The sequence below is a fragment of the Actinia tenebrosa genome, unplaced genomic scaffold (genome assembly GCF_029948245.1).
Source record: "Actinia tenebrosa isolate PJP-AT-01 unplaced genomic scaffold, QUT_ActTen_1.0 PGA_scaffold0__85_contigs__length_37466705, whole genome shotgun sequence".
In the NCBI taxonomy this organism is placed as follows: Eukaryota; Metazoa; Cnidaria; class Anthozoa; order Actiniaria; family Actiniidae; genus Actinia; species Actinia tenebrosa.
In genome coordinates, this window is record NW_028292569.1 from 29,252,606 (window position 1) to 29,280,172 (window position 27,567).

At 38.3% G+C, this 27,567-nt stretch overlaps 1 protein-coding gene across 4 annotated transcripts in view; it reads right to left on the bottom strand.

The window, feature by feature from the left end:
* The window catches only part of LOC116306629 (protocadherin Fat 4), a 35,672-nt gene that overhangs the window by 5,092 nt on the left and 3,013 nt on the right, over window positions 1-27,567 (bottom strand). For 2 of the 4 annotated variants that reach the window (XM_089039362.1, XM_089039361.1), the window contains exons 2-45: window positions 26,681-26,752; window positions 26,438-26,586; window positions 26,113-26,169; window positions 25,536-25,625; window positions 25,354-25,461; window positions 24,831-24,857; window positions 23,718-23,819; window positions 22,937-23,062; window positions 22,413-22,491; window positions 21,956-22,056; window positions 21,106-21,288; window positions 20,584-20,715; window positions 20,103-20,267; window positions 18,794-18,861; window positions 18,462-18,702; window positions 17,866-17,904; window positions 17,484-17,600; window positions 16,788-16,916; window positions 16,215-16,439; window positions 14,972-15,208; window positions 13,411-13,554; window positions 12,906-13,086; window positions 11,850-11,974; window positions 11,249-11,560; window positions 10,884-11,003; window positions 10,513-10,579; window positions 9,725-10,072; window positions 8,378-9,312; window positions 7,796-7,903; window positions 7,326-7,503; window positions 7,058-7,152; window positions 6,482-6,622; window positions 6,095-6,191; window positions 4,584-5,032; window positions 3,994-4,186; window positions 3,080-3,291; window positions 2,523-2,705; window positions 2,206-2,313; window positions 1,824-1,932; window positions 1,653-1,720; window positions 1,244-1,297; window positions 856-934; window positions 450-536; window positions 83-129 (exon numbers count right to left, since the gene is read on the bottom strand). In XM_089039362.1, the coding sequence (XP_088895488.1) occupies window positions 83-129; window positions 450-536; window positions 856-934; window positions 1,244-1,297; window positions 1,653-1,720; window positions 1,824-1,932; window positions 2,206-2,313; window positions 2,523-2,705; window positions 3,080-3,291; window positions 3,994-4,186; window positions 4,584-5,032; window positions 6,095-6,191; window positions 6,482-6,622; window positions 7,058-7,152; window positions 7,326-7,503; window positions 7,796-7,903; window positions 8,378-9,312; window positions 9,725-10,072; window positions 10,513-10,579; window positions 10,884-11,003; window positions 11,249-11,560; window positions 11,850-11,974; window positions 12,906-13,086; window positions 13,411-13,554; window positions 14,972-15,208; window positions 16,215-16,439; window positions 16,788-16,916; window positions 17,484-17,600; window positions 17,866-17,904; window positions 18,462-18,702; window positions 18,794-18,861; window positions 20,103-20,267; window positions 20,584-20,715; window positions 21,106-21,288; window positions 21,956-22,056; window positions 22,413-22,491; window positions 22,937-23,062; window positions 23,718-23,819; window positions 24,831-24,857; window positions 25,354-25,461; window positions 25,536-25,625; window positions 26,113-26,169; window positions 26,438-26,586; window positions 26,681-26,752 (6,887 nt within the window). The remainder of the gene's footprint in view (window positions 1-82; window positions 130-449; window positions 537-855; window positions 935-1,243; window positions 1,298-1,652; window positions 1,721-1,823; window positions 1,933-2,205; window positions 2,314-2,522; window positions 2,706-3,079; window positions 3,292-3,993; window positions 4,187-4,583; window positions 5,033-6,094; window positions 6,192-6,481; window positions 6,623-7,057; window positions 7,153-7,325; window positions 7,504-7,795; window positions 7,904-8,377; window positions 9,313-9,724; window positions 10,073-10,512; window positions 10,580-10,883; window positions 11,004-11,248; window positions 11,561-11,849; window positions 11,975-12,905; window positions 13,087-13,410; window positions 13,555-14,971; window positions 15,209-16,214; window positions 16,440-16,787; window positions 16,917-17,483; window positions 17,601-17,865; window positions 17,905-18,461; window positions 18,703-18,793; window positions 18,862-20,102; window positions 20,268-20,583; window positions 20,716-21,105; window positions 21,289-21,955; window positions 22,057-22,412; window positions 22,492-22,936; window positions 23,063-23,717; window positions 23,820-24,830; window positions 24,858-25,353; window positions 25,462-25,535; window positions 25,626-26,112; window positions 26,170-26,437; window positions 26,587-26,680; window positions 26,753-27,567) is intronic. The other 2 variants (XM_089039365.1, XM_089039372.1) reach the window with 2 other exon arrangements.

The window sequence follows — 27,567 nt, forward strand, 5'->3', positions numbered from 1 at the left end:
TTTTGTAATTTAGAAGGATTTACTATTAACTTATGACATTCACAGTTATTTCTATTGCCAGAATTGTTTTGAGCCAACTTACAATTACACGAATGACATTATCTCCGTGAGATATGTCTTCAGGAACTCCTATGGTAAAAAAGAAAGATAATTATCAAAAATTAGCATTGTAAGTGGAGAGTTGCAGTTATAGAATAATGAATATTGCTCTTTGTGTAAGGGTTCATATTTGCTATGAACAAGCGTGAGCATCATTTAATCGTGATAATTTACACATTTCTTTCGTTTGTTGATGCATAAAATGTCAACTTGTTGCCCCATAATGCCGATGCATTTCTACAACTGCGGGTATGCTGCTAATGCCATAGAACACTAACTAAAGCGTGCTCATCATTCAAATCAATGCATGTTACTTTATAAATGTGTTAGTAAAAGCTTGTTTGTTTTACCTCCTGAATAATCTTTTTTGGTGAATATTGGCCCGTTATCGTTTTCATCAGCAATTTCCACCACAACGCGCTGGATTGTTGGATCATCTGAAAGGTACAAGGGAAAGTGAGAACCAAGCTTCTTTTTCAAAAAAAGGTTAGTGAAAGTAAGAATGTTTACAATATTGTCTGCGTATCCTGCTTGCAAAGGTCTTTTTCTGTCCTCAGCATAATCTCTGTTTACAGAGTAGTGTCTGGGAGGATATTAGAAAAAATTCTTCACCATGTCACAGCCGCAATGTGGGATGAGTAACACGAAAAGGCTGCTTCTAATATATCGTTGATGTCAAGTCATTTATATTATTATGTCATTCTCAAAAATATTCGTACAATGATATAAATACGTATATATTTGATAATGACATACTTGGTAAGGGAGAATAAGTTGGGTTTGTTTCACTGGCGCTTCTTCTCTTCCTTGCACTCAGTAAAGATGAGGAATCAAGCTAAAAAAAACCACGATATACAAAACTTGTTTATTGCTACCATTCAAGGTATTTAACTCTTACATAGTGATATATCATCAGCTTAGAATGCAGGTAAAAGGGGATTAACGTTCAATTGTGAAACGATTCGTACCAATATGAATTTTTTCTAGGGCATGCTCCTGGCTTCTACAGTTACATAGTACGCGGATTCTGATGATTTGCTTGAATGTGGGTTTTGTATTTTGTACAGGTTTGACGCGGACGCTAGTTGAGTCTCATAGATTAAGCTCAATTTTTTTCATTAAGTACTATTTTTGTCATACCAACCTTGTAGTTTGATGCCTTAACGAGCATGCTGAAGAATGGTGTCTCCTCGCGATCCTGTTATAAATAAAACAGGTATCACTGTCAGTTTTATTTCAGTGCTTTAGAAAAGTGTTGATTGGCTTGCTACCGTATTTATATTCGAGGGCAGCTTCACGTTCGCACAAAATCGTTCAAATATTTAAAATCATTAAAAGCAATATAAAACGGCTGCTTTATTGTGATCCTAAGTGTTCCTCCGCGTAAGCGTGCTTCTCTCGTGCTCTACAGTTCCCATCGTGTTATATCACAGTACGAATATAAGGAATATAAAATACATTCGCTTGATTTTACAGAAACCGGCGATATGCTGCGGCTCTGTGAGTATTCAAGTTATTTAATTCTATGAAACATTTTACGTATTATCACTTACTATGGTTTTCTTAGTTGTTACGATTCCATTTGTTTCGTTAACATCAAAGACATCCCTACCGCTACTCCCTGTTCAGATGTGAATAGTTCAACATCAATAAACAGATTGCGGTGATTGCTTTTGCTTGACTTTCTTTCAGACATTTTAGTAATTGATCTACAAGACACTTACCAATAATATAGTAGTAAACACGGTCAGATTTATCTGAGTCACCGGCCTCAATTTCACCAACAGTGGTACCAACGGGAAGATTCTCACCCACAGATAAAGTGGCACTAGACTAGAATTGTGATTTAAAAAAAAAACAATAAATAAACGAACTATTTTATCAATATTTTTTAGGTTTATCTATTTTCTTTATTACAGGGGTCATTTATTTTGATCCTTGTAATACAATAACATTATGGCAGAGACGTTTCCCATCTTATGGATAACTTGTTTTAAGCCTGTGTTGCTCTGCGGTGTGTCGAGAAGAAGAGAGCCGAGGGCAATGGTAGGCCAACAGCACAGACCGCTGAGCAATACAGGCTATCTTGATCATAAATAGATTTACCTTTGAGAATAGCGGCTGGTTGTCATTAAGGTCTGTCACGAACACAGTGATATCTTTTTCCTTGGTTAACTTTAAGTTACTCTTCACATTCTTTGCTTGTATTACGAGCTGTCAAGAAATAAATATCAGCAGTAATAACTAGGCACTTTACCGAGCTAACAACCTGAGAAAACGATAGGGGAGGCAATAGATGCATGATTAGATGGATGGGGGGTGGGGGGGGGGGAGGGGGGAAGGGTGGGGGGGGGGGGAGGATAAAGGGAGGGCTAGATCAATATCGGCATGGAAGAAAAATGAGAAACGAAAGAAAAACATACCTTATATGAAGCAGTAGTTTCATAGTCAAGTTCTTTCGCTGTTTTCAACTCGCCACTCGTTTTATTCAGTGCAAATGCGCCCTCTTCGTTACCACTAATGATGAAGTACTCAATGTACGCGTTGCTTCCTTCGTCCTTGTCTTTAGCGTTTACAGTAGTAATGAATGTGCCAGCTGTGATATTCTGTAGCACATTGAACCATGAAACATGTTAGCGCTAGAGGAAATAAATCAAGAGAAGGAATCTCAGGTATTCATGCTTGTTACCATCATGGGTACCGTTTGATGCTATTTTTAGAATCACAGTTGCCATCGTTTGTTTTTAGCACGTGTATATCCGCTGTTTGTTTATTTGAGGAAAAACAAACAATCAAATCAATAATTCTAAAAATAGCATCAGTGACTCTAAAAATAGCATATGATGGGGCGCGGGAATTTGCTTGTCTTCTCATTTTTTCAAATATCAGATGGCAAAATGCATATAATGAGTCAGTCGTTGTATGTGTTCATATTTCTCACTGAAGATGATTATAAGGATATGTATCGATTTTTCCATACCTCCTTAACACGGAAATTATCTGGCGTCGACTCGAAGGAAGGTTGATTGTCATTGACATCTTCCACAATTATCGTAACGTTGGTATTGCTGGACAGCGGAGGTATGCCTTGGTCAGTTGCCACGACTACCAACTGGAAAAGGGATATATTCTCTCGATCAAGGGGTTTGAGCTTGGTCAAGACGCCTGTCTTGTTGTTCAGATAAAAGTGACCTGATACAACAAAGTCGAACATTATTTTATTAAAGAATCTAGAAGTAATGATTAATAAAATGAGTAAGACTATATACAGATATAATATGATGATATGCCTGTAGTTGTTATGCTGCTGTTACCTGGTGCAATTGGCTACTTTAGAAACGAGTGAAAGACTGGGAACGAGCATATAGAAGGTGTTGATAATTAATCTTATTGAAAAATATATATCCATGACGAGAACGAGGACATCAAAATTAGCAGGTTTCTGCATTATGGCTTTGATTGGCCAGGTAACAGCTAAATTATAAGCAATCAAAAACATTAAACATTACGAAGAAATATATGATTACTAGGGACAAGCGTCCCCAGTATGTACTCTTTCTTACTATGGTGTCTATGTTTTAACCAGGTTAATTCTAAAAACTCGGTCCCAGTCCTCAACTCGTTTTTAAAGTGGCCAATAGCGCAGCACACTGATTCTAAAATCAGCTTAAAGATTCGGACAAACATTGCATTCTGTTTAACCGCTACGAGGATTATACGAACCGATTATATTATTTTTACTTAAAGTTACAATAATAAGCCGTGTAAACTAAGATCAACTGCTGCGTGCTGCGTGCTGCGTGCTGCGTGCTGCGTGCTGCGTGCTGCGTGCTGCGTGCTGCGTGCTGCGTGCTGCCTGTGCCCTTATTTTTGTGAATGTATTTGCATAGTTACCTTGTTCGTTTCCTTTTATCATGGAATAAACAATCTCAGAGTTCACTCCAAGGTCCGTATCTCTAGCACTTATGGTTAGTATAGTGTTGTCTTTCCCAGTGATGTCACCAGTATCTTCTTGCACTTTCTTCGTGTAGGATGGAGACACGAAGGTTGGCGTTACGTCATTGACATCAAGCACAGTGATTTTAAGCTACAAAGAAAATGTACGTTCAAATCGCAAAGTTTTTTTAAACATAATCTACGAGACATTTCTACTTCTGGACCTTAAAAAATGAAGTGCCATGATGATTTGAATACATGCAGTATTCGTTTAGTTAAATACGGCTATTAAATAATTCGCTTTCTAATTAGAATAATAAAAGCCTGTGCGTACGTGACAAAAAGGAGACGATGCAATATCTATAAGGGGAACATTAAACACGCATAGAAGATAGAACTTAGTGAAAAACCAGGGGAGTTTGGTTTACAGGGAGAATGAACCGAGGGAAAAAGGCCTAAAAGACACTAGATCTAGGCATGGATTTAGAGAGAGCATGCGCCATAAAGCCCTAATTGTTGAAAACCATGGAATGTTTAATTTTCCTTACCTCGACTGTTGATTTTTGTTCAGAGCCGTTCACAATACTAATAGCAGCAAGAGTCAACACGTATCCATTCGTAGTCTCTCGATCAAGGCAACCAGACGAACCACATTTGAGATAAACAGAGCCATTCAAATCCCCAATTGCAAACACGTCTTCTGTGTTGCCATCCTCTATTCTGTAATGAATAGTTTTGTGGGCTTCATCGGCGTCAATATCTGTCGCATTTACTTGAGCCACGAATGAACCTTTGGTGATATTTTCATAAACTTGAGCAGTGTATTCGTCCTTCGTGAACTGTGGCGCATTGTCATCCACGTCAGTTACTTTTATAACAACAAAAGCAGAACCCTCTAGTTTAGGAGTCCCACGATCCCTCGCCATAACAGTCAGGTTTATTAATGGTTTAGTTTCATGGTCAAGCTTTCCTTTTAGAGTTACTGCGCCTGTTTGCTCTGGAGGTAAAAAACGAGAATCATGATTAAAACATTAGTTTGGTTCATTATGCGTTATGGGCTTCCGGGTTGGGAAGGGAGATATAGATAGTAGTTTTTTACCACATTTGTGAATTTTCTTGTTTTCTTATTGGTCTAGAGCCGTGGGAGTTAGGAGTACATACCAATAAATTGCATGCGCAAATCACGCGCGCGCTTGAAACCGTTTTTATCCCTCGGCTACGCCTCGTTGGTCTACAACATTTTCACGGCTAGATGACGAAAATCGTGGTAAACAAGAGGACATACCACAGAAAACTGGAGGAAATTGGTTAAATCTTAGTGAGCCCCCTCGATGAGCTTCTGCTCTTGGGGCAATCTAAAGAAATATGAGTCTAAATATAAGAAAATAGAAAGTAGATTATTGTAGGATTATCTATTAATATCGGAGCTCCAGCGCGGGCCGAAGTCCCGCGCGAGCGGAGCATCATAGTTATAGAATATGGTAAACTATGCAACTCAGTTTTCGTGGTCATCGCATGGGAACCCTCTGCGTAACGCTAAAAGTGTCGCCAGCCAGGTGTACATTGCGTTGCTGATTGGTCGAGCTTTCAAATCACACGTCACTTGGAAAATGACGACTTTTTTTAACGAGCTTTTTAGAACTATCATTTTTTTGTGAATTAGGCTCCCTGTGACTTGCGTATTGGAGGCTCCGCTTTTAGGCATTGCCTAAATATATTCATATCTTCTTTGTTTAATAACTAAAATCAGTCCGACTTATATACTTCCGGGTCGTGAGGAAGCCGGCAACCTTCTAACCTTCTAAATTCAGTCGACCTTCTAATTCTCCTTAATTGTGCATCCGCATCAAGAGTGTGCCAGTTATTCCCGTTTATCAACCTTTCTTGTCAGTAATAAAGTATTCATTGTCCTTTAGATTGGTTCATGAATGCTATCAGAACAACGCATTGAAAATGCAGCAGACTTACTTTACAGCATCTTCCCTTTCCCTAGAACTATATTCAATCTGTCTATTGCGTTTAATCTGTGTTGCAAAGAAAACCGGGTGGTTGTACCTACCATCGATACTGAACAGTCTGTCGTCATCTCCTGCCGTTATCTTGAATGTAAACTGACCATTAGCATCGATATCAGCATCACTTGCCGATACGGTTACCTGCAACAAAACACAACAAACCTTTACAAAATAACCTTCAAATGATCGAATGCTAATTTTTGAAAATCAAGCTGATCTGTTATACAATAGATTTCAAAATGCTGGGGAACATCCAGAAAAGCTATTGTCAAGTATATTTGAAATTTCAGCTATTCTATCGATCTACTTTCCGTTTGAATCTTAGGCGATTAATGATATGACTGACTTCTGATTTTTTAAAGTTAAGGAATTTGACCACACAGATAATCTTCCTATCAATCCCCCCTCAAATGGACTACACATTAACTTACCACTGTTCCGGGTTGCGCACTTTCCTTTAGTGATATATTATACACTTGCTGATTGAAGACTGGCTTGTTGTCGTTCACATCGTTAATGGTGACGGTAACTGTTGTATTACTTTCCATTTGGGGTGATCCGTGATCCTGGGCCTGGTGTGAGAACATTTATAATTCATCAATGAAAAACGGAAGTTACGGTTACAACGTTATACTAACTTATTAATGTATTAATGATTGGTTTCGGAACAAACATCAACTAGATCTCCATTCTTCCATTTATTTCTACGGCAAGGATAATATTTATTTGTGTTGCATTATCAAAATGCAAGCTGCAGCAAAATGTTTCACTGGCATTTTAGATAAATAAAATAAATAAATAAATAAACTTTATTAAGAGAGCGTGACACGTGACAGTCGCTTCTGATAAATTGTGTCACTATCATCAACGACTCTGAATGAGACGGAGTTATTAAAATGTATTGTAACATTTGCAGCTGCTCAAGTAATTTGACCGGGGGGGGGGGGGGGGGGGGTGGGGAGGATCTGTGTTTAATAGCAGTATGATAATATTCTTTATCTACCTACCTTTATGGTTAAAGTAAAAGTGTCGTTGGTTTCTCTGTCAAGTGATGATACCGTGGTTATCTTTCCTGTTGTTTCGTTTATTGCGAAGAGATTCACTGGAAAATATTTAGAAAAATAGAAAGATCAACGAAGAATCCAGTGCATACTTGCTTACCGCTGCAGGCACAGGACCTGTTTTTTCTCTTCGAATTTTAAGATACCTCATGATTTTTATTCATTGATTCATTTTGTTTAATGAAATTGAAAAGAACATTAATTTGAATCTTACTTTCATTTCCAGCTGTAATAGAATAAGAGACTCGTGCATTTTCATCAATATCCTTATCTGTGGTAGAGACAGTTCCAATCAAGTGCCCGCTGGATACACTCTCGTCGACTGCAAATGAGTATCTCTCTTGGTTGAATACAGGTGAGTGGTCATTGACGTCAAGCACTGTTACTATCAACTGCAGGGTAAGCACAAATTATTTGTCTGTACAAACATCAACACTGACAAAAACATTATGCCGTTAAGGACGTTCGTGGGCAAATTCGTTTCCCATGTCTGTTTTCCTCAAGCTTTATCAATTAATAAAATAAAAGATGGGAATTACGGTGTTGATTTGACCTTGAAAAACACAGAGGTAATACAGCCATGCTATATGCGCAAAAGATACGCGCACAAACAATGCCTTTAAACGTCCTTAAAGCGTACTTTATCTATACAATTGAAGGACAATAGACGAAATAGTTTCTTACATTGGCAGATCCTTCTCTTGGTCTTATGGCCCCGTCAACTACACGCAAAGTCAATGTATATGATTCAACTGCCTCACGATCCAATAGTTCGTTTGTACTTATATTACCCTGTAAAATATAAAGGCCATGATAAGACAAAGCATTCAATGGCATTGTCAACTGAAAATAGTAAGTAAAGTCGTTTTGATAGCTCATTACATTCCTCTCAATCATAATGAATGTGAGGTTAACATCAACATATTAGAAAATCACACTTTTTCTTGATTAAATTTGAAATAATTTTGATAATATTAATTTTGGTAAGGGTCTATTGGTCTGGAGGATAGTATGCATAAAATTGAGAATAACCACAGCCATCGAAGTTATTTCTGCATGAATCAATAGTTTTTAAGTGCAAGGATTTCCTGCTATTTTTCTCTTGTTTTACTCTTGCTTTCGATATCCTGCGATGTTCTTGACTGGCGGCAGTAACAAGCCGTTGAAATATCTGAGTGCGCAAAATATCGAAAACCACAGTAAAGCTTAGTAACATATCTTGCATAAGTGAACATGGTAGGGTAGAATAGTGAGTTTCATAATTACCCTGTCAGAATCGATCTTAAACATCAATCTTGACGATCCACCTAATCCATATTCCAGCCTCGCGTTGCTACCAGTGTCATCATCCGTTGCACTGGCAACGAATACATGAGTTCCTATTGGTTCGTTTTCCTTGACTGTTGCGTAATAAGTCTCATTTGCAAATTTGGGACTATTATCATTGATGTCCACAAGAACAAGTGACACATGGGCAAGAGTTGACTTTGGTGGTACTCCTTTATCAGTTGCTTTGACTGTAAAGTTGAAATAAGGTTGCATTTCTCTGTCGAGCTCAACTTCTCCCTGGGATATCAATCCTGTTATTGAATTAACTGAAACCTTACTCGTCACGTTCCCCACAATACTGTAAAGAATTTGTGCATTAACGCCTGAGTCAGCATCAGTTGCCGTAATCTTTAGAATACTCGTGTCTTTTGGTGACTGCTCTCTGTAGTCTACGATGTACTCTCTTTGTGTGAAGACAGGGGAGTTGTCATTCACGTCATCGACATCTATCTCCACCTTAACGTTGTTCTCAGACTCTAAACCTTTGCTATCCCTCGCCTGTATCGATAATGTATGCTTCGTAGTGTTTTCCCTGTCCAACGACTTTGTTGTAAATATATCTCCAGTTATGTTATCGATTTTAAACTGCTCATAAACGTCTCCATCCACAATGACATAACTCACGCAATCACCAACATCCTTGTCTAAGGCTGTTACTCTGGTAACGTTTGTTCCAACTGACGCATTTTCAGGCAACGAAACCATCATAGTTGGTGTACTGAAATAGGGTTTGTCGTCTATGACATCAGTAACTGTTATGTGGATCTGGGCGTGTCCCTCGAAATTAGGTTCGACAATATTGGCTGCCGTAATGTTTAAGATGTAGGAACTTTTGAACTCTCGATTCAGTGAAGAATCAACAATGATGCTGCCTGTAAAAAAGAACAATGAGAAACAAAACACTTAACAGCGGTAACGTTTTTGGTTCTGTAACTTATACCGTAACATCTGCAAGGTGTTATAGGAAGTCAGGATATTTTGTTGCTTTGTGTTTAAAATTTCCGCACAGTTTCTTTTATTCCGGACTTAATTTATGTACACTTTATATAAGTGAGATACGTCAGTACCGTTTACTGCGTACTTATTTGTCCAGGCATGATAAGTTTTCCAGGAGTCAATCTTGAAATATAATTGAAAAGGTTCTTCAAGATGTTTTACATCTAATTAAATTAAACTCCCTGTCTGCGAGAGACAGTAGAATGATTTAGAATACAACCTCTTTACACATTACCATTTTAAATATAATGAATATACGACCAAGTACTAAAACATTTATTGAGTTACCTGTAGATCTGCTAACATAGAATTTTCCATCAGCCCCATTAGAGGTATAAATTATCTGACCATTTATTCCTGTGTCCAAATCAGTAGCTGTCACCTTGGTAACTGTGCTTCCTTGACCGGCATCCTCTGATATATTGGCATAGTATATTGCTCGTGAAAATCTAGGAGGCTCGTCGTTAATATCTGTTACGGAGATCACTAGTTTAGCAGATGCGTTTTTGTTTCCACCGTCTGTTGCTATGACATCAAGCGAATATGAAGCATTTTTTTCTCGATCCAGTGAACTGCTGTTGCTTGTTGCTATGATACCAGTGCTGCCGTTGATGTTGAAATGCTCAGCGCCTAAACCTAGATAATGAAACGAATATAGTCAGGACAAAAAGTTTCTTGCTCAACTATAACGAACTAATATAGTAATGACGAGAAACATTTTTATCATGAGCGGAGAATAAGAAATAATAAAGAAAGAAATATTTCTCACATTTTTGTCCCTGCGAAAACTTCCGCATACCTCACAAGTTGATCAATTGTCAGCAATGGGTAGGGGAAGTTGGAGATGCCTTAGGTTCTAGCTTTTTATGGTCTCGTAAATGGTCTAACGTCTAAGATGAGCTCTTTTTGTTTATAATATCCGAATACATACATATAGTATGTTTCCTCATCGGAGCATTTTCTCCTTTCTCACGGTTTTAGTTGTGGGCACAAAATGAAACGTAAGTGACCTTACTTGTGATCACCTAAGATCTAAGAACAAGTATTCGTATAAAACTGAAAAATCCAACACAAACCTTCGAGACTGTAGGTTATTTTCTCATATATGCCGATATCTGCATCTGTTGCATGGATTTCTTTTTTCTGCAAACAAACGGTATTATAAAAGATATCATTTGGGCTCTAAATGGAGATTATATATGTAGCACTATGTTAAATGACTCCCAAATTATTGAGAAAGCCTTAACCAGCGAAACGTCTAACGGCATATTAAACTGCCTGTGCCTGAAGAAGTTTTGCCTTTATATTTGATATCATTATATCCCAGGCATGTCCTCTTATTTCCCGTCAAATGATATTTTATAATTAAAATGTTTATTCACAGATTTTGGCACAAATCGAACTGCCTCTTTCACATAATGCTAAAGTACATCATATTTGAACCAACCAGTGCAAGAGTTGTTCCTGGAGGCGAGTTTTCCTTGATATTTGCTGAGAATGGACTTCCTGTGAATTGTGGGCTGTTATCGTTCTCATCGTCTACCGTTATTTGAACCTCTGCAAAATCCTGTTGGAAAAATATCATAAAATTATCAATTGCTAGTTTTGTGGATGCCTTCATTCAGTTTGTCTTTCATAAGTTTGAGGTACTAATTATCATCACTGAAGATGATATATCGGTGGCTTGCATAGCTTTCATGTTGCTGAATTTAACAAAAGATTCATCAACAAAATTGCAAATCACCTTAGATACACCTTCAATCACGATTGTCTCAGGCGGACTATTGGACATAGAAAGAGAAGACACTCTACCTTCCTGCTTGATGGTTGCCCTTGATCCTCAGCCTGTACAGTTAGAATGTACTGTTGAATGACTTCCCTGTCAATGGATGCAGCAGTACTAATCACTCCTGTGACAACATCGATCTGGAATGCATTTTTCTGGTTTCCACTGGAGATCTTGTATGTGACATTGCCATTCAATCCTTTATCTTTATCTGAGGCATAGACAGTGAGTACTGATGTTCCTGTTGCACAATTTTCCATTACTGATGCGGTGTACGTTGATTGGTTGAATTTTGGATCGTTGTCATTGACGTCATCCACGTGAATACCTACAAAGGCCTGGGAAGTATGACATGGTTTGGGAAAATTATCCACAAAAATAGAAATGCTGCAAAATACAAAGGTCTTATTCTAACACAACTGATATGCTGGTAAAGCTGATAAGCTTAACAACTTCACAGTATTATGAAAGCTATAAAAAGGAGCACTGCTGAAAGTGTTTATGAGTTTGTTAGCAGTAGAAAAGCATAAAGCCAAGGAATACATGGTTATATCATAAGACAATTTGTGGGGCACATTTTTCATCAAAGAACTCTTCATTTAGTTAGAATAAATGTTTCCTATTTACCGTAGAACTCAATGGAGGCGATCCTTCGTCTTTGGCCAACACAGTGAGATTGTACAGCAAAACATCTTCTGCGTCTAATGGCTTTTCGGTGAAAATGTACCCAGTTTCGGAAATGCCAAACGTACCTGACGACAAAAAAAGTAGTTGGTAAATATAAGATATTTCGTTTTTAAACTATTATATATATGCTTCATATTTCAGGGAGTTCCTTGGAATTTTGGCCATACCAATCCAAAAAAGTGAAGCCCATTTGTTCTATATATGTTGGGCTCACATTCAGCATTTTGCAATTGCGCTCGCAATTCACCTGCTCCAAGTTCTAAGGTATGAAAAATAGTTAAGAAACCGAGTTGTAGAGGACTGTGAGACTCTCCTTCGAAAAGGTGACTATGGAGAAGAGTTTTCTAATATTTAATGTTTAGCTGTCTTTCCTATTTCTTTCTTTTTAACTTCAATTTTTATGTAATTTTAGTGCGTTCATTACAGATCTAAACAGTCCTAGCCAGGTCTACCTTGCAGTTGTCTAAGTGTTGGTTCAAAATGCAAGTGATGCGACGGTGATAAAGACTGATATACAGTCAATTCCAAAAATGTTGTCGTCGACCAACTCAAGTCTACGCGACTGGACCGAAAGGAACTCTGGTTAGTAATCATTGAAGCCGAGATGACTCCATAATTTTATCTGACTAGTTATGCCTGGTTTACAGCACGAACCTTCGTAGGCGAGAGGGAAGAGTTGAAGGAGACGTTTTTTTAATGCCTTCATATTTTCGAAATTGTGAACTGAATCATAACTACTTTGTTTTTCTTTCCCTAAACCCAACGACATGCATTTGATGGATTGTTTCTCGCCATTATTATCTTATTACTAGCGGGAACTATTTAATTCAAAACGAATGTTTAACCGCTTCAGTGATTTTTACCCATATTCCTTTCGGTCCAGTCGCGTAGGCTTGAGTCGGTCGACGACAACGTTTTTTGAATTGACTGTATTTAATTTAGTCTACAAAAATAAGTGAACGAATACGAAGCATTTTTAGCGCCTTGTTTATTTACCATTTGGATCCCCATTAGTGATGTTGTAAAGAACTTTTCCTGACAATTCTAAGTCCTTGTCTAACGCATATACTTGGACCACGTTGCTTCCGGTTCGTGCAGCCTCGCTTACGTGTTCTTCAAAGCTTTGTTTCTGGAATTTGGGCGAGTTATCGTTGATGTCCTTTACCTTAATAGTTATCTAAAATGAAATCAATATTCTTTTTATTAGAATAAAGACTTTGCGCCATCACGTGATGGTAGCCATGACAGGAGGCACAAAAATAGAATCTTTTCCCCCTGAGAATCTGAATTCTTTGTCATGTCAACCAAATTAGACCAGGCTTCTCTATAATATGCACTACGCATAAACTTGAAGTGAGTTCAGTCTTTCCAAACATTTCCACGGCATCGAAACGGCATTGATTATCTACTTTTTTTCTTACTCAATACATTTTGTATTTATGGAACAAATGTGGAAAAGAGTCCACAATTGGGGGTAAACAGTAACTGACAAATCTCTTACCCTCACAGTCGCGGATTTCCTGACTGAAACAGGTTGTGCCTGGTCAGTTGCTGTCACGTCCAGCAAGAATTGACCATTATTAGAAGCATCTTTAGGCATTTGTGTATCTTCTCGGTCAAGCACTTTGACAACAGTCAACTTTCCCTGATTCAAATAAGAAGCATCAGTTCATGATCTCATAAGATCAAGCGTTACTTGTTACATAACTTGTCAAACGACCCTGAGAAGCAGTGAGCGAGCCTCTGGAAGCAAAGATAACCCCCACCCACCCTCACCCCACCCCCCCCCCCCCCTTTGAAATAATTAATAACAGACTGAATAATACCGGTCTCTATTGCCAAATATACCAATATTATAATAACACGCTAAAGTAAGTCTTACTGACTCATTATTATCAACCTGGCTGGTTTCACGACAATATTGCCGTCGGTACATGCATTTTAGTAAATTTTAAAAATAGATAAACTAAGTTACAAAAAGAGTTTAAAAGAAGTAAAGAAAAACAAAATTTGACAAGCACGACACTTAGTCTATAATACAATTAATTACTGAAAGGCATTATCATTACCAGGAAAACGTTTTTGTGGACAGAATATACTTTTGAACTTCTTCAAATAGCTTATAGCTAAAGTAAGTCTTAACTCATTATTATCAACCTGGCTGGTTTCACGACAATATTGCCGTCGGTACATGCATTTTAGTAAATTTTAAAAATAGATAAACTAAGTTACAAAAAGAGTTTAAAAGAAGTAAAGAAAAACAAAATTTGACAAGTACGACACTTAGTCTATAATACAATTAATTACTGAAAGGCATTATCATTACCAGGAAAACGTTTTTGTGGACAAAATATACTTTTGAACTTCTTCAAATAGCTTATGGTTATCCTCAAAACTTAATTCATTACAACCAAAAAGAGACTAACTCAATTTTTGCCTGTTAGATGATTTTTTTTTCTTTTTTTTTTTTTTTTTTTTTTGCCACAAACTACCACTAATCAGTGCAGCTGAGGAAAGACTAAGAATTTTGATGAGCAGCGTATAGGGGACATGTAAAGAGAAAATGCAAAACATTTTCATTATCAATCTCGCATCTACATTTGGGCGCCATAGAACAATTTATATTGAACAAATACTCATTTAGTGCATAGGCACCTAATCTTAATCTTGAATGAAGAATTGATGCAGCCATCGAAAGAGAGTAATCATACAGCTTATTATATTTTGACATTCCGATTAACTTACCATTAATTTCATTTTTAAAATTCATTTCTAAAGAGAGCTTGCGTTTCTTGTTTGAAAATCTAGAGAATTCCAAAGTTTTGTAGATGATGGGAAAAAGGACTGCAAAAATAATGCCAATTTTTGATAGGCTGGAAACAAAAGATAGCGGAAACAATTGTCGTTGTGTTTTCCGAACTAAATGTCATATAAAAGTGTGCAAGTCACGTGCACCTTCTTTCTTTGGTACAGGATCTATGTAACTTAACTAAGTGGGCTTATTGGTTTGAAGTTCTTTTCCCTGAACCTGAAAATTAATTTTTTAAATCTACAATTCTCACCGTTGTATTATCCAGACTGAAGAAGCCATGCTCGTCTCCTGTCAACGAATAAATTATCTTCTTATTGAGGCCTTCGTCTTGGTCGGTAGCGTTCAACTGAATGATGACAGTGTTTAACGTACTCGGCCCTTCATTTATTTCTTTTATGTAAGCAGAGGAATCCTCTGATGGTTTGGGGTCAAATACTGGTGCGTTGTCATTGGTGTCCAGTATTTCCACATGTATTGTGGTGGAATTCTAAAAGAAAAATAGAAATGATAATAAACCTTGGATCCGTAATATGATATGAATGTATAAACCGCAATCAAGAGTCCAAACCCACCAGTGTCTGACCCAGGATTTTTTTAGAAGGGGTGCACCATTTTTGATTCGACGTTCACAAACTCAAGCATCAATAACGCAGTAGATATCAGATCATTTAAGGAGGAGCGTGCACCTCGTGCGACCCTCCCCTTCATTCGCACCTACCCCATCCAGGATGCTGAACTACTGTCTTTTGCTTTCTAAGTTAAGAAATTTGTTGAATTATAATACTTATAGTACACTCAACAAAATTACTCGACTCTGATTGGTCGAGAGGAGTACAATTATAGCGTTAATTGTACTCCGTAGGAGTACCGAATTAAGTCGCTATGGCAACACGGCCAGAACAATGTCAAAACAATTATTTTCTATCATTTTGTACTTAAAAAGCATAAATAAGATTTTAAAGCCGTAAGAACTAATCTTTTTTATGCATTTCAGTTGCACGATGGACTGGAAATCGGCCGCCAAATAGACAAAGATGGAAGGCGTCGCTTCGCATTTTTTACTGAAATTTTGTTGAGTGAACTATAAACAAAAAATCGCACGATCTTCTCGTACAATTTGGAATTAATAGACACTCGTAATGTTTTGAAAGTTCTTTAATTGTACTCGCCTAAAGGCTCGTGCAATTACAAGAACTTTCAAAACATTACTCGTGTCTATTAATTTCCAAATTGTACTCGAGATCGTGCGATTTCCTATACTTATACTACACATAATACTAACACTCACACTAAGACCAAGGGCTTTCATTCTTTCCATTAAGTAAAAGATTCTGGATTTGTTGGTATTTTTAACATGGAAAGTAATTTTCTTTTTTTTCTGGCAATGCTATATTCCATTTTTTTATATTCCATTAACTTCATTTTAAATACTATGACATTAAGAGTAGAAGTATTCGTTGAAGTTGAAGTATTCGTATGATCATTTGACGTACCTGTCGTGGTGGTGAGCCTGCATCTGTTACATTAATTACCAGGTCATAGCTACTTTTAATTTCACGGTCAAGACCAGTCGGAGAGATCTGGAGCCTACCAGTGTCACTATTTAATATGAATCGGCCGTCTGCACCCGACATAGAGTACGTTATGCGTCCATTCGAACCAGCATCCCTATCGATGGCCGGTAGAGATTCAAACAGGATTGTCCCACCTCCATCACTCTATAGGAGAGTAGAAAGTACTTGTTATGTACGTATATGGATATATAATTTTTAAGACGATGTTCGTGGATATAAGGCCCGTGTACCTTTAAGTAAATGTATAGTGAGTGCATTGATCGATTCGACAAACTGTATGGGTGTCTTCAGCTGTGTCATCATCTCTAGCCCTCCCTCAGCGAAGAGAGAGGCGAAAAGCTTTGACTGATGTGGCAAAGTGACCTCGCTATAATGGCGAAGTTACCCCGCGAGTGGGAAAGCTCTGGAATATATAGGAATATGGGAAACGCCTGTAAAGGAGGTTTTGGTGTTTAAATCAGTTTTTTCATTTCATTTAATGTTATGGTTTACCTCACTGATGTTCTTCACGACATGGCTTCCTAGGGTTATATAAGGAGTGTTATCATTTTCATCCAGTACGTCCACGGCGACTGTTGTCGTTTCGGTTCTTTGAGGGATACCATGATCACTTGCATTGATCTGGGGATAAAAGCATAAAAACATAATAAACAATAAGCAATGAATCTTCAAAGAAAGAAAAGAAAATATATGAAAGAAGACCGACGTTTTCATTTCTCACTTTTAAGAATTAATTCAATATATGATGAATTTTAACAAAAATATCTTTTATAATTATCTCATAGCATAGCAAATAGAATTGATAGAAAGGATATCTAATAGTCACTAGCTTATGCAGGAGCTAGGGGAAAAATCCAAGTTTCATCGATTTGTGTGTAAGTGTGTGTGTAAGCGTGTGTTAGTGTGTGCTAGTGTGTGTAAGTGTGTGTGTGTATGTGTGTGTTAGTGTGTGCTAGTGTGTGTAAGTGTGTGTGTGTAAGCGTGTGTTAGTGTGTGCTAGTGTGTGTAAGTGTGTGTGTGTGTAAGTGTGTGTGTGTGTAAGCGTGTGTTAGTGTGTGCTAGTGTGTGTAAGTGTGTGTGTGTATGTGTGTGTTATCTTGTCAGGTTGACTCGGATTTTTTCACGAGCCTCTGCATGAGATAGTGACTATTGAGTATCCTTTCTATCAAATGTTTCATATAGTTGTACCGTTAACGTATACGAGGCTGTGGCTTCTCTGTCCAGTGATTTGGTTGTCGTGATGAATCCAGTTGCATTGATAGCAAAAGCGTTATCGATGTTACCAGATGTAATGCTCAAGGAAACCTGAGAAACAGAAACATACTCAAGTCATTACAAGATTTTACTTTTATGTGTGAATCTCCCTTACAAATTGGTTAAAATTTTCGAAGGTAATGAAAAAATAGGGGTCAACCGAAGTTTCATGTGGAATTGTGAGGTTGGTTAAATGAATGAAGGTATACAAGATCGAGTTTGTTCTCGTGCTCCCTGTAATCTTATCCAACACGATTCTATATGCCACCATTTTTTTTTTAATTTCAGAAAGGCGAACATCTTTTGGGGTACTTACTCTTCCATTGTTGTCGTTATCTTTGTCGCTGACGGTCACCTGTTTATGATAGTAAGCCGCAAAAAATAAAATAAAATAAAATAAATAAAAAACAACATCAGATTATTAAAGTAACGATAGGCAGAAAAAATGCAAAGCTGATATAAAAAATAAATGTTGTCCTGAAAAGCATCTGCCAAAAGAATCTTGTGAGATGAACCACATTTATGATTTTAAGATCATCTAACACAAAGGCTATTCAATATTTGTTATCAGAATGCGCGTTATGGTTTCCAAACTCAGCTAGACTATTACTTCCTCACTGTATATTATCTCTTATATAGGGGTAGAGGATCAGAATGTATGTTAAACTTGCATATTGTCGACGAAGAAAGGCACTCGCTGGCCGCGGGCACACAGAGTATAAAGCAACTCCAGCAATTACATGATTTCTTAATGCATGGGTTGATTGTGGGATAGGTATGAGGATTTTACGGGGTTGGAAACTGTTGCAGTGCTCCCTCGAAGGGGACCCTGTGTCGTACTTTGCAACACCAGCTTCCGGGCAAAATCTCAACAACCTCACAAGCCAAGACGATAAGGCGGTACAAGCATACCTTAATTGCAATGACGCCAGCGCCTACATTTTCTTTGATCTTGCTTATGTATGGCGTTCCAGTGAAGACTGGGTCGTTGCCATTGACATCCCGTAAAGCAACATTTATTGTAGCAGTTGCTTCTTCCTTGAATATTCCACCACCATCACTAGCGATCACATAAAACTGGTAGCTGTGGACTTCTTCATAGTCAAGGGTTCTTGCTGCTGTGATGTTACCAGTATTAGGATCGACAGCAAAACTAAAACATAAATAAAGTCAAAATTTAGATGAATCGAGCTATGCCTACGTGTCTTTACTAACAGAAGCTTTGATTACCAAAGTAAACTTACAATGAAGACTGACTGCCTCTCAGCTCGTAAGTGACTTGGCCAAATGAACCAAGATCCGCATCGGTTGCCTAGTTATAATATAAACATGTTAGATGTCTGTCAAATGCAACAGAAAGAAATCGTTATTGATTGGGAAAGCCTTTATGTAAAGTATTCCTATTTTTCGAAGCGTCTTATATTGTCCCTTCATCTCTCTTTTAGTTTAACAATTTCAATTGATTACCATTTATCATCACCATCTTTCTATACATATTTTTTTCAAACAAGGTTGGGCGAAAGTTTTGTTGCATGTTGCATGTTGCATGTTGCATGTTGCATGTTGCATGTTGCATGTTGAATGTTGCATGTTGCACGTTGCACGTTGCACGTTGCATGTTGCATGTTGCATGTTGCATGTTGCATGTTGCACGTTGCACGTTGCACGTTGAATGTTGCACGTTGCACGTTGAATGTTGCACGTTGCACGTTGAATGTTGCATGTTGCACGTTGAATGTTGCATGTTGCATGTTGCATGTTGCACGTTGCACGTTGCACGTTGCATGTTGCATGTTGCATGTTGCACGTTGAATGTTGCATGTTGTACGTTGAATGTTGCACGTTGCACGTTGCACGTTGAATGTTGCATGTTGCATGTTGCAGGTTGAATGTTGCATGTTGCATGTTGCATGTTGCATGTTGCACGTTGCACGTTGAATGTTGCATGTTGCATGTTGCATGTTGCATGTTGCATGTTGCATGTTGCACGTTGCATGTTGCATGTTGCACGTTGAATGTTGCACGTTGCACGTTGAATGTTGCATGTTGCATGTTGCACGTTGCACGTTGAATGTTGCATGTTGCACGTTGAATGTTGCATGTTGCATGTTGCACGTTGCATGTTGAATGTTGCACGTTGAATGTTGCATGTTGCATGTTGCATGTTGCACGTTGCACGTTGCATGTTGCATGTTGCACGTTGCACGTTGCATGTTGCATGTTGCATGTTGCATGTTGCATGTTGCATGTTGCATGTTGCATGTTGCATGTTGCATGTTGCATGTTGCATGTTGCATGTTGCTTACTAAACTTAAAGTTGATAGTATTCATATGTAAACCGATAATGCATAAGAAAAAAATTATGTGGAAAAAAATAGACAAATTTCATATTGTTTTGATTCTCTTCGCTGATTGTATTCACATCGTCCATAGTGTAGCTCGAGTGTGGCATGCAACATGCAATAAAACCTTCACCAAACTTTTTTGAAATAGCTGTATACTAATTAATGCGTCTACACTATTTCTAAATAACAGAAAGGTTTTCCTGCTCACCGTTATAACAGCAATCTCTTTCCCTAGGGGGACCTCTTCGTCGAATGTGTAATTATATGAAGAATTAGGAAAGATTGGTTTGTTGTCGTTATCATTGATGAGAGTCAAGTGAAAAGTAGCATTATCACTGTACTTCTCGTCTGTTTCGGTCTCTGTTACGACGATCTGTGGAAAGAAAAACTGTTAACGCAATATCATCAAGGTGTATATGGCGGTATGGGTCATGAAAGAGCATGAAGATTAAGAACAAATATTCATGCTGATCCTTTTTTCCAAATTTCTTGTCTCGAGGATGATCATGTTTTAGATAAATGACTTGTTGGCATTTTCGTCTATCCAGTTTCAGTGATCAATTTTCCCATCACATAAAAGTAAAGACAAGTCCCAGTTAACACGTTGCCCACCAAGGTTGAGAGCCTCGGTCCAAGTCAGTGACTATTCATGTCATTTGTTGTTGCACCACCGATAAGGTTTTACTTACGGTGAAGGTATAATTGACTTGTGTCTCGTAGTCCAGTGTACTGCTTATCCGGACCTCGCCACTCCATGGGTCGATACGACACTTGTCGCTATCCCCTCCAGTCAAGTGATACGTGAAACGCCGAAATTTAGGCTGAAATGTCATCATCATTACCATGAATCATCAATATAGACAAACAGGAGCACAATAATAATAACAATCTTAGCTATCCACACATCATTATTATCTTTATTTTGATCATTATCATAATTATCATCACCACAGCATCATCATCACCCTGATCACCAGCATCACAGCAATCTCTATAATTACCGTAATCAGCATCATCATCGCTGTCATAACCCACCACAATTGATCAGCAGCACCAAGATTGCCAGTCAACGTCACCATTTCAGTAACTTCATAAAACACAATATACACTTGGGATAGGGTTGTTTCTCACACATTTCTCGACCTTAACTTGAAACTAGGTTAAACTTTAAGGGTGAGTTGACAAAGTTGATCTCGCTAATCAGGCCTTACGTTTTTGTCGGCATCCCTGACGATTAACTGGTCCGTAACGATTCGTCCGGGTTTGGCCAGATCCTCTCGTAATGAAAATGAATAGCTATCTTGTGAGAAGATAGGAGGATTATCGTTCTTATCTATCACAGTTATTAGGACTGGCACTGTAGCGTTGGAGTTTGGATTGGGAACTTCAGAAGCCTGAAGAAGAGAAAAAGAATTTAAAAAAGAAAAAGATCCTCATGGACATGACCAACAGCAACAACAGTAACTAAGAGAAGCTGAAGGGAAAAGACACCGGTTAGCTCAGTTGGTTAGAGCGTCGGTCTGTTGTGCGGGAGGTCGTGGTTGAAGCCTCGGCCGGACCAACACTCAGGGTCTTAATATAACTGAGGAGAAGGTGCTACCTTTGTAATTACATCTGCAAATGGTTAGACCTTCAAGTGCCTCGGATGATCACGTTAATGGCGGTCACATCCGTAATTAACTAAGGACGTTAACAGAGGAACACAAGTTTATCAGTTGAACTACTGTCAAGTGTTATCCTCTATAAACAAAGTTAATTAATTAGTTTTTTTGATTAACAAATAAAGACTTTGCACGCCATCACGTGATGGCAGCCATGACAGGAGGCAGGAACAATTGGATATGGTATACTCTTATTTACAAAAGAAAGAATTGTGTTTCTCAGGGGAAAATGACTATATGGTTTTGTCTCCTGTCATGGCTGCAGTAACATGGTTGTGCAAATCCACTACTGAAGACAACAACAGCAACTAAGAAACTGTGAAAAAGAGTTTAAGAAAGTATATCATCTGTGGAGCTAACTACTGTGGACTAAATATATTTTACTAGATGGATATCTTACTCGGATGTGAAGGTCGTAGCTTTGTGTCTTCTCCGCGTCGATTGTACTGTTGACCGTAATGACACCAGTACTGCTGCTAATAGTAAACGTACCATCATTACCTGAAAAGATTTCAAAGAACAAAAGATTAGAGTTCAATAAAAAAGCTGACCGATAACATAGAACTAGTACATTATCCCTCCCTCTCACTTATTAGCATTAAGGTATATGGATACAAGTTCCTGTGGAGCTGCACGACAAAGAGCACAAAGTGATAAGAAAATTTGTTAACAAGAGGGTTGCGGTGGGTCAATCAATCTCTATCTTGGTGAACTGACCGGACCTATTCCAAAAAATAGTCTACTACTGGTTATATAATGCTTATGAATATCAAGTCATCTCCCGGGATAATGAATATGATTCAATTTCTCAAAACATAGGTACGTAGATAAGAAATTGTGTCAAGTATTGTTAATACCTTTGTATATTTCGTATTTTATTGGGTTGTTAATGCCAGCATCACCATCTCTTGCGACAACTGTCAGCACGCTTGTTCCCTACATAATAATGCATATCAATTTTTTTTTTCAAATACAGCTTGTGAGTTGGAGAGGGAAAGTGGGGACATTACTCATCACATTTCGAAAACTTCAGTGTGCACAATCGTGATTTCAGATGTCCTTGTCTGTCTGCCTATCTGCCCGCCTGCCCGCCTGCCCGCCTGCCCGCCTGCCCGCCTGCCCGCCTGCCCGCCTGCCCGCCTGCCCGCCTGCCCGCCTGCCCGCCTGCCCGCCTGCCCGCCTGCCCGCCTGCCCGCCTGCCCGCCTGCCCGCCTGCCCGCCTGCCCGCCTGCCCGCCTGCCCGCCTGCCCGCCTGCCCGCCTGCCCGCCTGCCCGCCTGCCCGTCTGCCCGTCTGCCTGTCTGCCCGTATGCCTGTCTGCCCGTCTGAAAATTTGTCATTTGGTTGGAAGGTTTGTTTGTTTTCGTCTAAATAATTCTTACCACAGGAATGTTTTCTTCGATTTCCTTCAGATAGACAGATTGTTCAAACTTCGGTGGGTTGTCACTGATATCAGTTACGTCAATAACAACAGTGGTCTCACTCTTTTTCTTGGGATTACCTCCATCCTGGCAAGAAAATATTTTTTATAAAATAACAGTGAATAAACTTAAGTTATAAATTTTGTGTTTTGATTGGTTGGAGGCGCGTGCTTTATGAGAGCACACATCAAGCGTCACATAAATTGCGTCATCCCCATCTAAAATGACGGTTATCGTAATTTGTATTTTATAAAAGAAAGAAATAAAACTTGCTTGCTGTGCTGTGTGCAGTTATAAAGAACTTGGGGATTGACAGAACACTCGAAAAGTGTCTCGACCACTCCTCTACGAGTCGTGCTTCTCCTAACACTTCTCTCGTGTTCTGCCAACCCCTGCCTGCTTTATAACTGCATAAAGCATGCGCGCGCCTTTTCCATTTTTTTCATAAACCATCAGTAGTGTCTTCTGCATCAATTCTTTCTAAACGAAAAAACTGAGATACAAAAAATCTAACAAATCAAAATCGGTTATCTATGGGTCTGTACTGTAATCGAACATGAAATGACGTCAAAAATGATCCAAACTCAAGTGGAACCACGAGCGCAGCGAGTGGCTTCACTGCAAAGTTTGGATCATTTTGATGATGATGATACAATATGGTGTTAGTGGTCCGGTGAGGATTGTGATATTACATTATTACATTACAGGATGGATATCGCAGATGATGACGATGGAGCCTTACCTCTGCCACAACAGGTAACAAGTACCTTGTTGTTGTTTCGTAGTCCAAAGGTGCCACCAGAGTGATTGTTCCATGTAAATTATCAATAGCAAACTTAGAAGTCTGTTGAGGTAACAAACAAACAACATGAGGAATACTTTTCTAAAAAAATGAATTATGCTATTTCACTTACGGGTCTGTGATTTTTAGTACCACTCTTTTCATAGCTATGCGCTGAACGAGACAAAACTAGCGGCAAGTTCATGGAAGGTGGGCTGCTGCCCAACAAATAATTCGGTTCCATTGTACCTTTACATGATGTAACGAAACAAAAATGCAAGTGTAGTCGTTAAAACATGCATTCCTTTAAGCTCAAACATGCAAGTCAAACATACAATTCTGTGGTTCGAATATGCGAGTTTAACATGCCATCATGTGGTTCAAATATGTAAGTCTAACATGCAACCTGTGGTTCAAACATGCAATTCTTTAGTCCAAACATGCAATCCTTTTAAACATGCAATCATGTGGTTCAAACATGCAAGTCTAACATGCAATCATGTGGTTCAAACATGCAAGTCTAACATGCAATCATGTGGTTCAAACATGCAAGTCTAACATGCAATCATATGGTTTAAACGTGCAATCCTTTATAATTAGTCCAAACATGCAATCCTGTGGTTCAAACACGCAAGTCAAACATGCAACTCTTTGGTTCATTTAGGAACAAGCTGAGCGCTAATTTTTGGCTTATTTTAGGTATCTAATTTAGTATATTTCTTTATGGAAAAGTTTGACTTTATGTTTATTAATAATTAATATTATGAACGATGCAAAGTTATTAGTATCTACTCTCTATTTTAACATTGAATATTTATAATTTATTAATAAATTATTATTTACGATTATATTATGCATTCTTATATCACATTGCTTCTTTCGTTCGCTTGCATATTGCATTCAGGAAGCTTTTACATAGGGCTAGCCCAATCGCTTTCACTTTCATTATCGAATGTTGCTGATAAAGCAGTGATGCTAGGGATGTACAATTGCAAGCTTGTGAAGACTTTGCATCACATAATTATCATAGTTTTTATACTTTACAGTTCCTTTAACAGTGCAAGCAGTGCTAACCTTCCACAAGGTAACAAGTGGATTGTCCTGGGGAGTGCAAGCAAAACGACAAAAGAACTGAGTTAGCAAAAATTTGTATACTACTCTCCTCTTTAAGCAAACGTCTTTAATTATTATTGGAGGGGTGATAGATCGGTTAGTAACGTTTTAGACATTCGCGCTAATTTAGGAGGTGGTTTCGGTTGGGGCGAAGAGAGTCTTTAGATGTTCTGAAAAATCGGACTGGGGACAGGGGGCTTCCAAACATTTCAGCCTTGCTTATAGATTGGAGAGGTTGGTATTTAAAATGGAGTTTACCAATATTTCAACCCTTTCCCACTGCCATCACAAATAATAAACTGTCTCTTGAAATCTCTTTACGGTAGGATTTTTGTCTTATATATAACCAAATAACATGAGGTAGTAATAACACTAGTGGACTGTGCTGGTGTAACGATAACAAACGAAAATAAATCAGTGCTAAACTGTACTAAAGGACAAAGATAGTATGGAGTAAGAGAGCCTATTTGTATCATAATCTCACCTGAGCAGAGTTGGAATCGTTACTAAATCTGTATGTGACAACTTGATTAGAACCTAGATCGCTGTCTGTCGCTTGGATGGTCAGAAGTTCCGTACCAACAGTTGTATTCTAAAAGATATAAAGTATTTCTCAACCACGAAACAAGACTAGGGTGAAAAGATAACAAATCAACGTCACGTTACCTCAAGTATTGATTTCCAATATGGCTGTGTAACGAAGATTGGTTTGTTGTCGTTCACGTCCTCAACGTTAAGAATGAACAACTTTGATACCTGATAATAAAATAAAGCAAGTAAGTCTGGCAAATGATCAAGTGTGAGTCGGTCCATAGAGTTTGAAATATCCAATAGCGACATATTATTCTGTTTACTGCAATATAGTAGATCACAAAAATAAAAACTTCCAAACTCTTAAGTTCTAGGGAAGGCCACATAAAGAGAATTGCTAAGTGTTTCTCTCGTCAAAATAGTGCAAAAATGGTTCTACTGCGCAGTTGTTGTGTTGTTGTTGTTCATTTGTTGTTGTTGTTGCTGTCATTGTTGTTTTTGTAAGAAAAATTGTTGTGAAGGCCGGTCCAGACAGAAGCCGGATTCGGGCCGTTCAAGCGGGGGAGCCAATAAAAAAAAAAAAGAACAAACCATTAGAGGCAGCCTGCAAACCATTTGGTATGAGTATATATAGACAGTCCTGATGTAAGACAAGGTTATCGTCGTACAATGGCCCCCCTATACCGCACGTCATCACGAATTTGCTGCATACCTTTCTATCATCTTCGCCATCCGTCACTGTCACGTGGAAATCGTAAGTGCTAACCGACTAAGAGCAATAGCAAACAACAACAATTATCAAGTAGAATATATGCTTATGTTAACGGAATTGATAGTATTAAGGTGGAGGTTGAGGAAAAAAGTGGGTCGAGTTGGCATTGGAGTGCTTTGGGGACAATATCAGCCACACATGTAAACTCGACCCAGTGTTTTTCCTCAACCCCGGAATGAACCTTATACATGCGGAAAAATACATGTCAGAACACATTTATAGAAATAGATCAGCAGTGAGAAAAATCGAAAATGCCGATACTTACTTCTCTATTAAGCGATACTTTCAAGATCAGTTCACCTACACTTTTATTAAAATTGCTTATTTTGAACACTGTTTTACCAACATCATCCAGACCAAATGTTATGTATTGTTCTTCCTGATCCACTGCTGTTATATTACGAATAGACGTACCTATACAACAACACACAGAGTCAGTTTTGCATAATAATATTAATGATGGACTTGTGGATCAAATATGAGCACAGTTGAGACAATTGATACTCACCGACTTTAGTGTCTTCTGGTACTTTAATAATAACGTTGACATCATCAGGGATATATGGCTTGTGATTGATTGCTGTGGAACAAATGAAAGTAAAGCGATGAATAAGAATCAGCAGGGGTACTTAACTACCCAAATTAAATAAATTCAGCTTCGCATTATAAACTACATTAATGACATACTTATGATACTTTTTTAATGACTGGCGCGCATATGTACGTTTTCGTAAATGGTGCATTATGCAACCTTTTTGAAACCATTGTCATTTATCGTGCAAGCCGTTTACTTGTTTCGCGGAATATCTATGTAGCTTAGAAATAACGCGCGCTCTGATTGACAGAGGATTATGCTTTATTAGCATTAGCCCTCCCCAAGTTGAGGAAACATTTAAAACTGGTCGAGTTGGCATTGCAGTGCACTGTGGGACTATTTTAGAGGATTAATAAAAGAACACCTCTTTGAAATATCTCTCAGAAAACAGTTGCATAACACAATGGTATGCCAATTCTACCTATAGTCTTTGCCTCATGATCAACCTCGGAATGACCAATAGTGAACCGAGCACGGTCATGGTTGCAACTAACTTTGCAACTAACTGCATGTCTACTTTCATTTTCATTTTAACTTTTCATTCTTTTCAACACGATCGCCCAGCGTCGGCCATTAACTTATCTATTTGCGAAAATCTAAAATGACTCAAAAATATATTGCAAAAAGTTGCTATGAGAGTAGTTTTAAAGTTAAGAGAAGGCTGATCAATCAGCTGAATGTAGGCAAAGACGAGGAAAGGGGAGAAGCCTTAAGCGGTGAGTTTCCACAGCCTCGGAATTCAAAGCCCAAACATTCAGTTCCTGAATTCTTAGGAATTTAATACAATTCGGATGAAACAC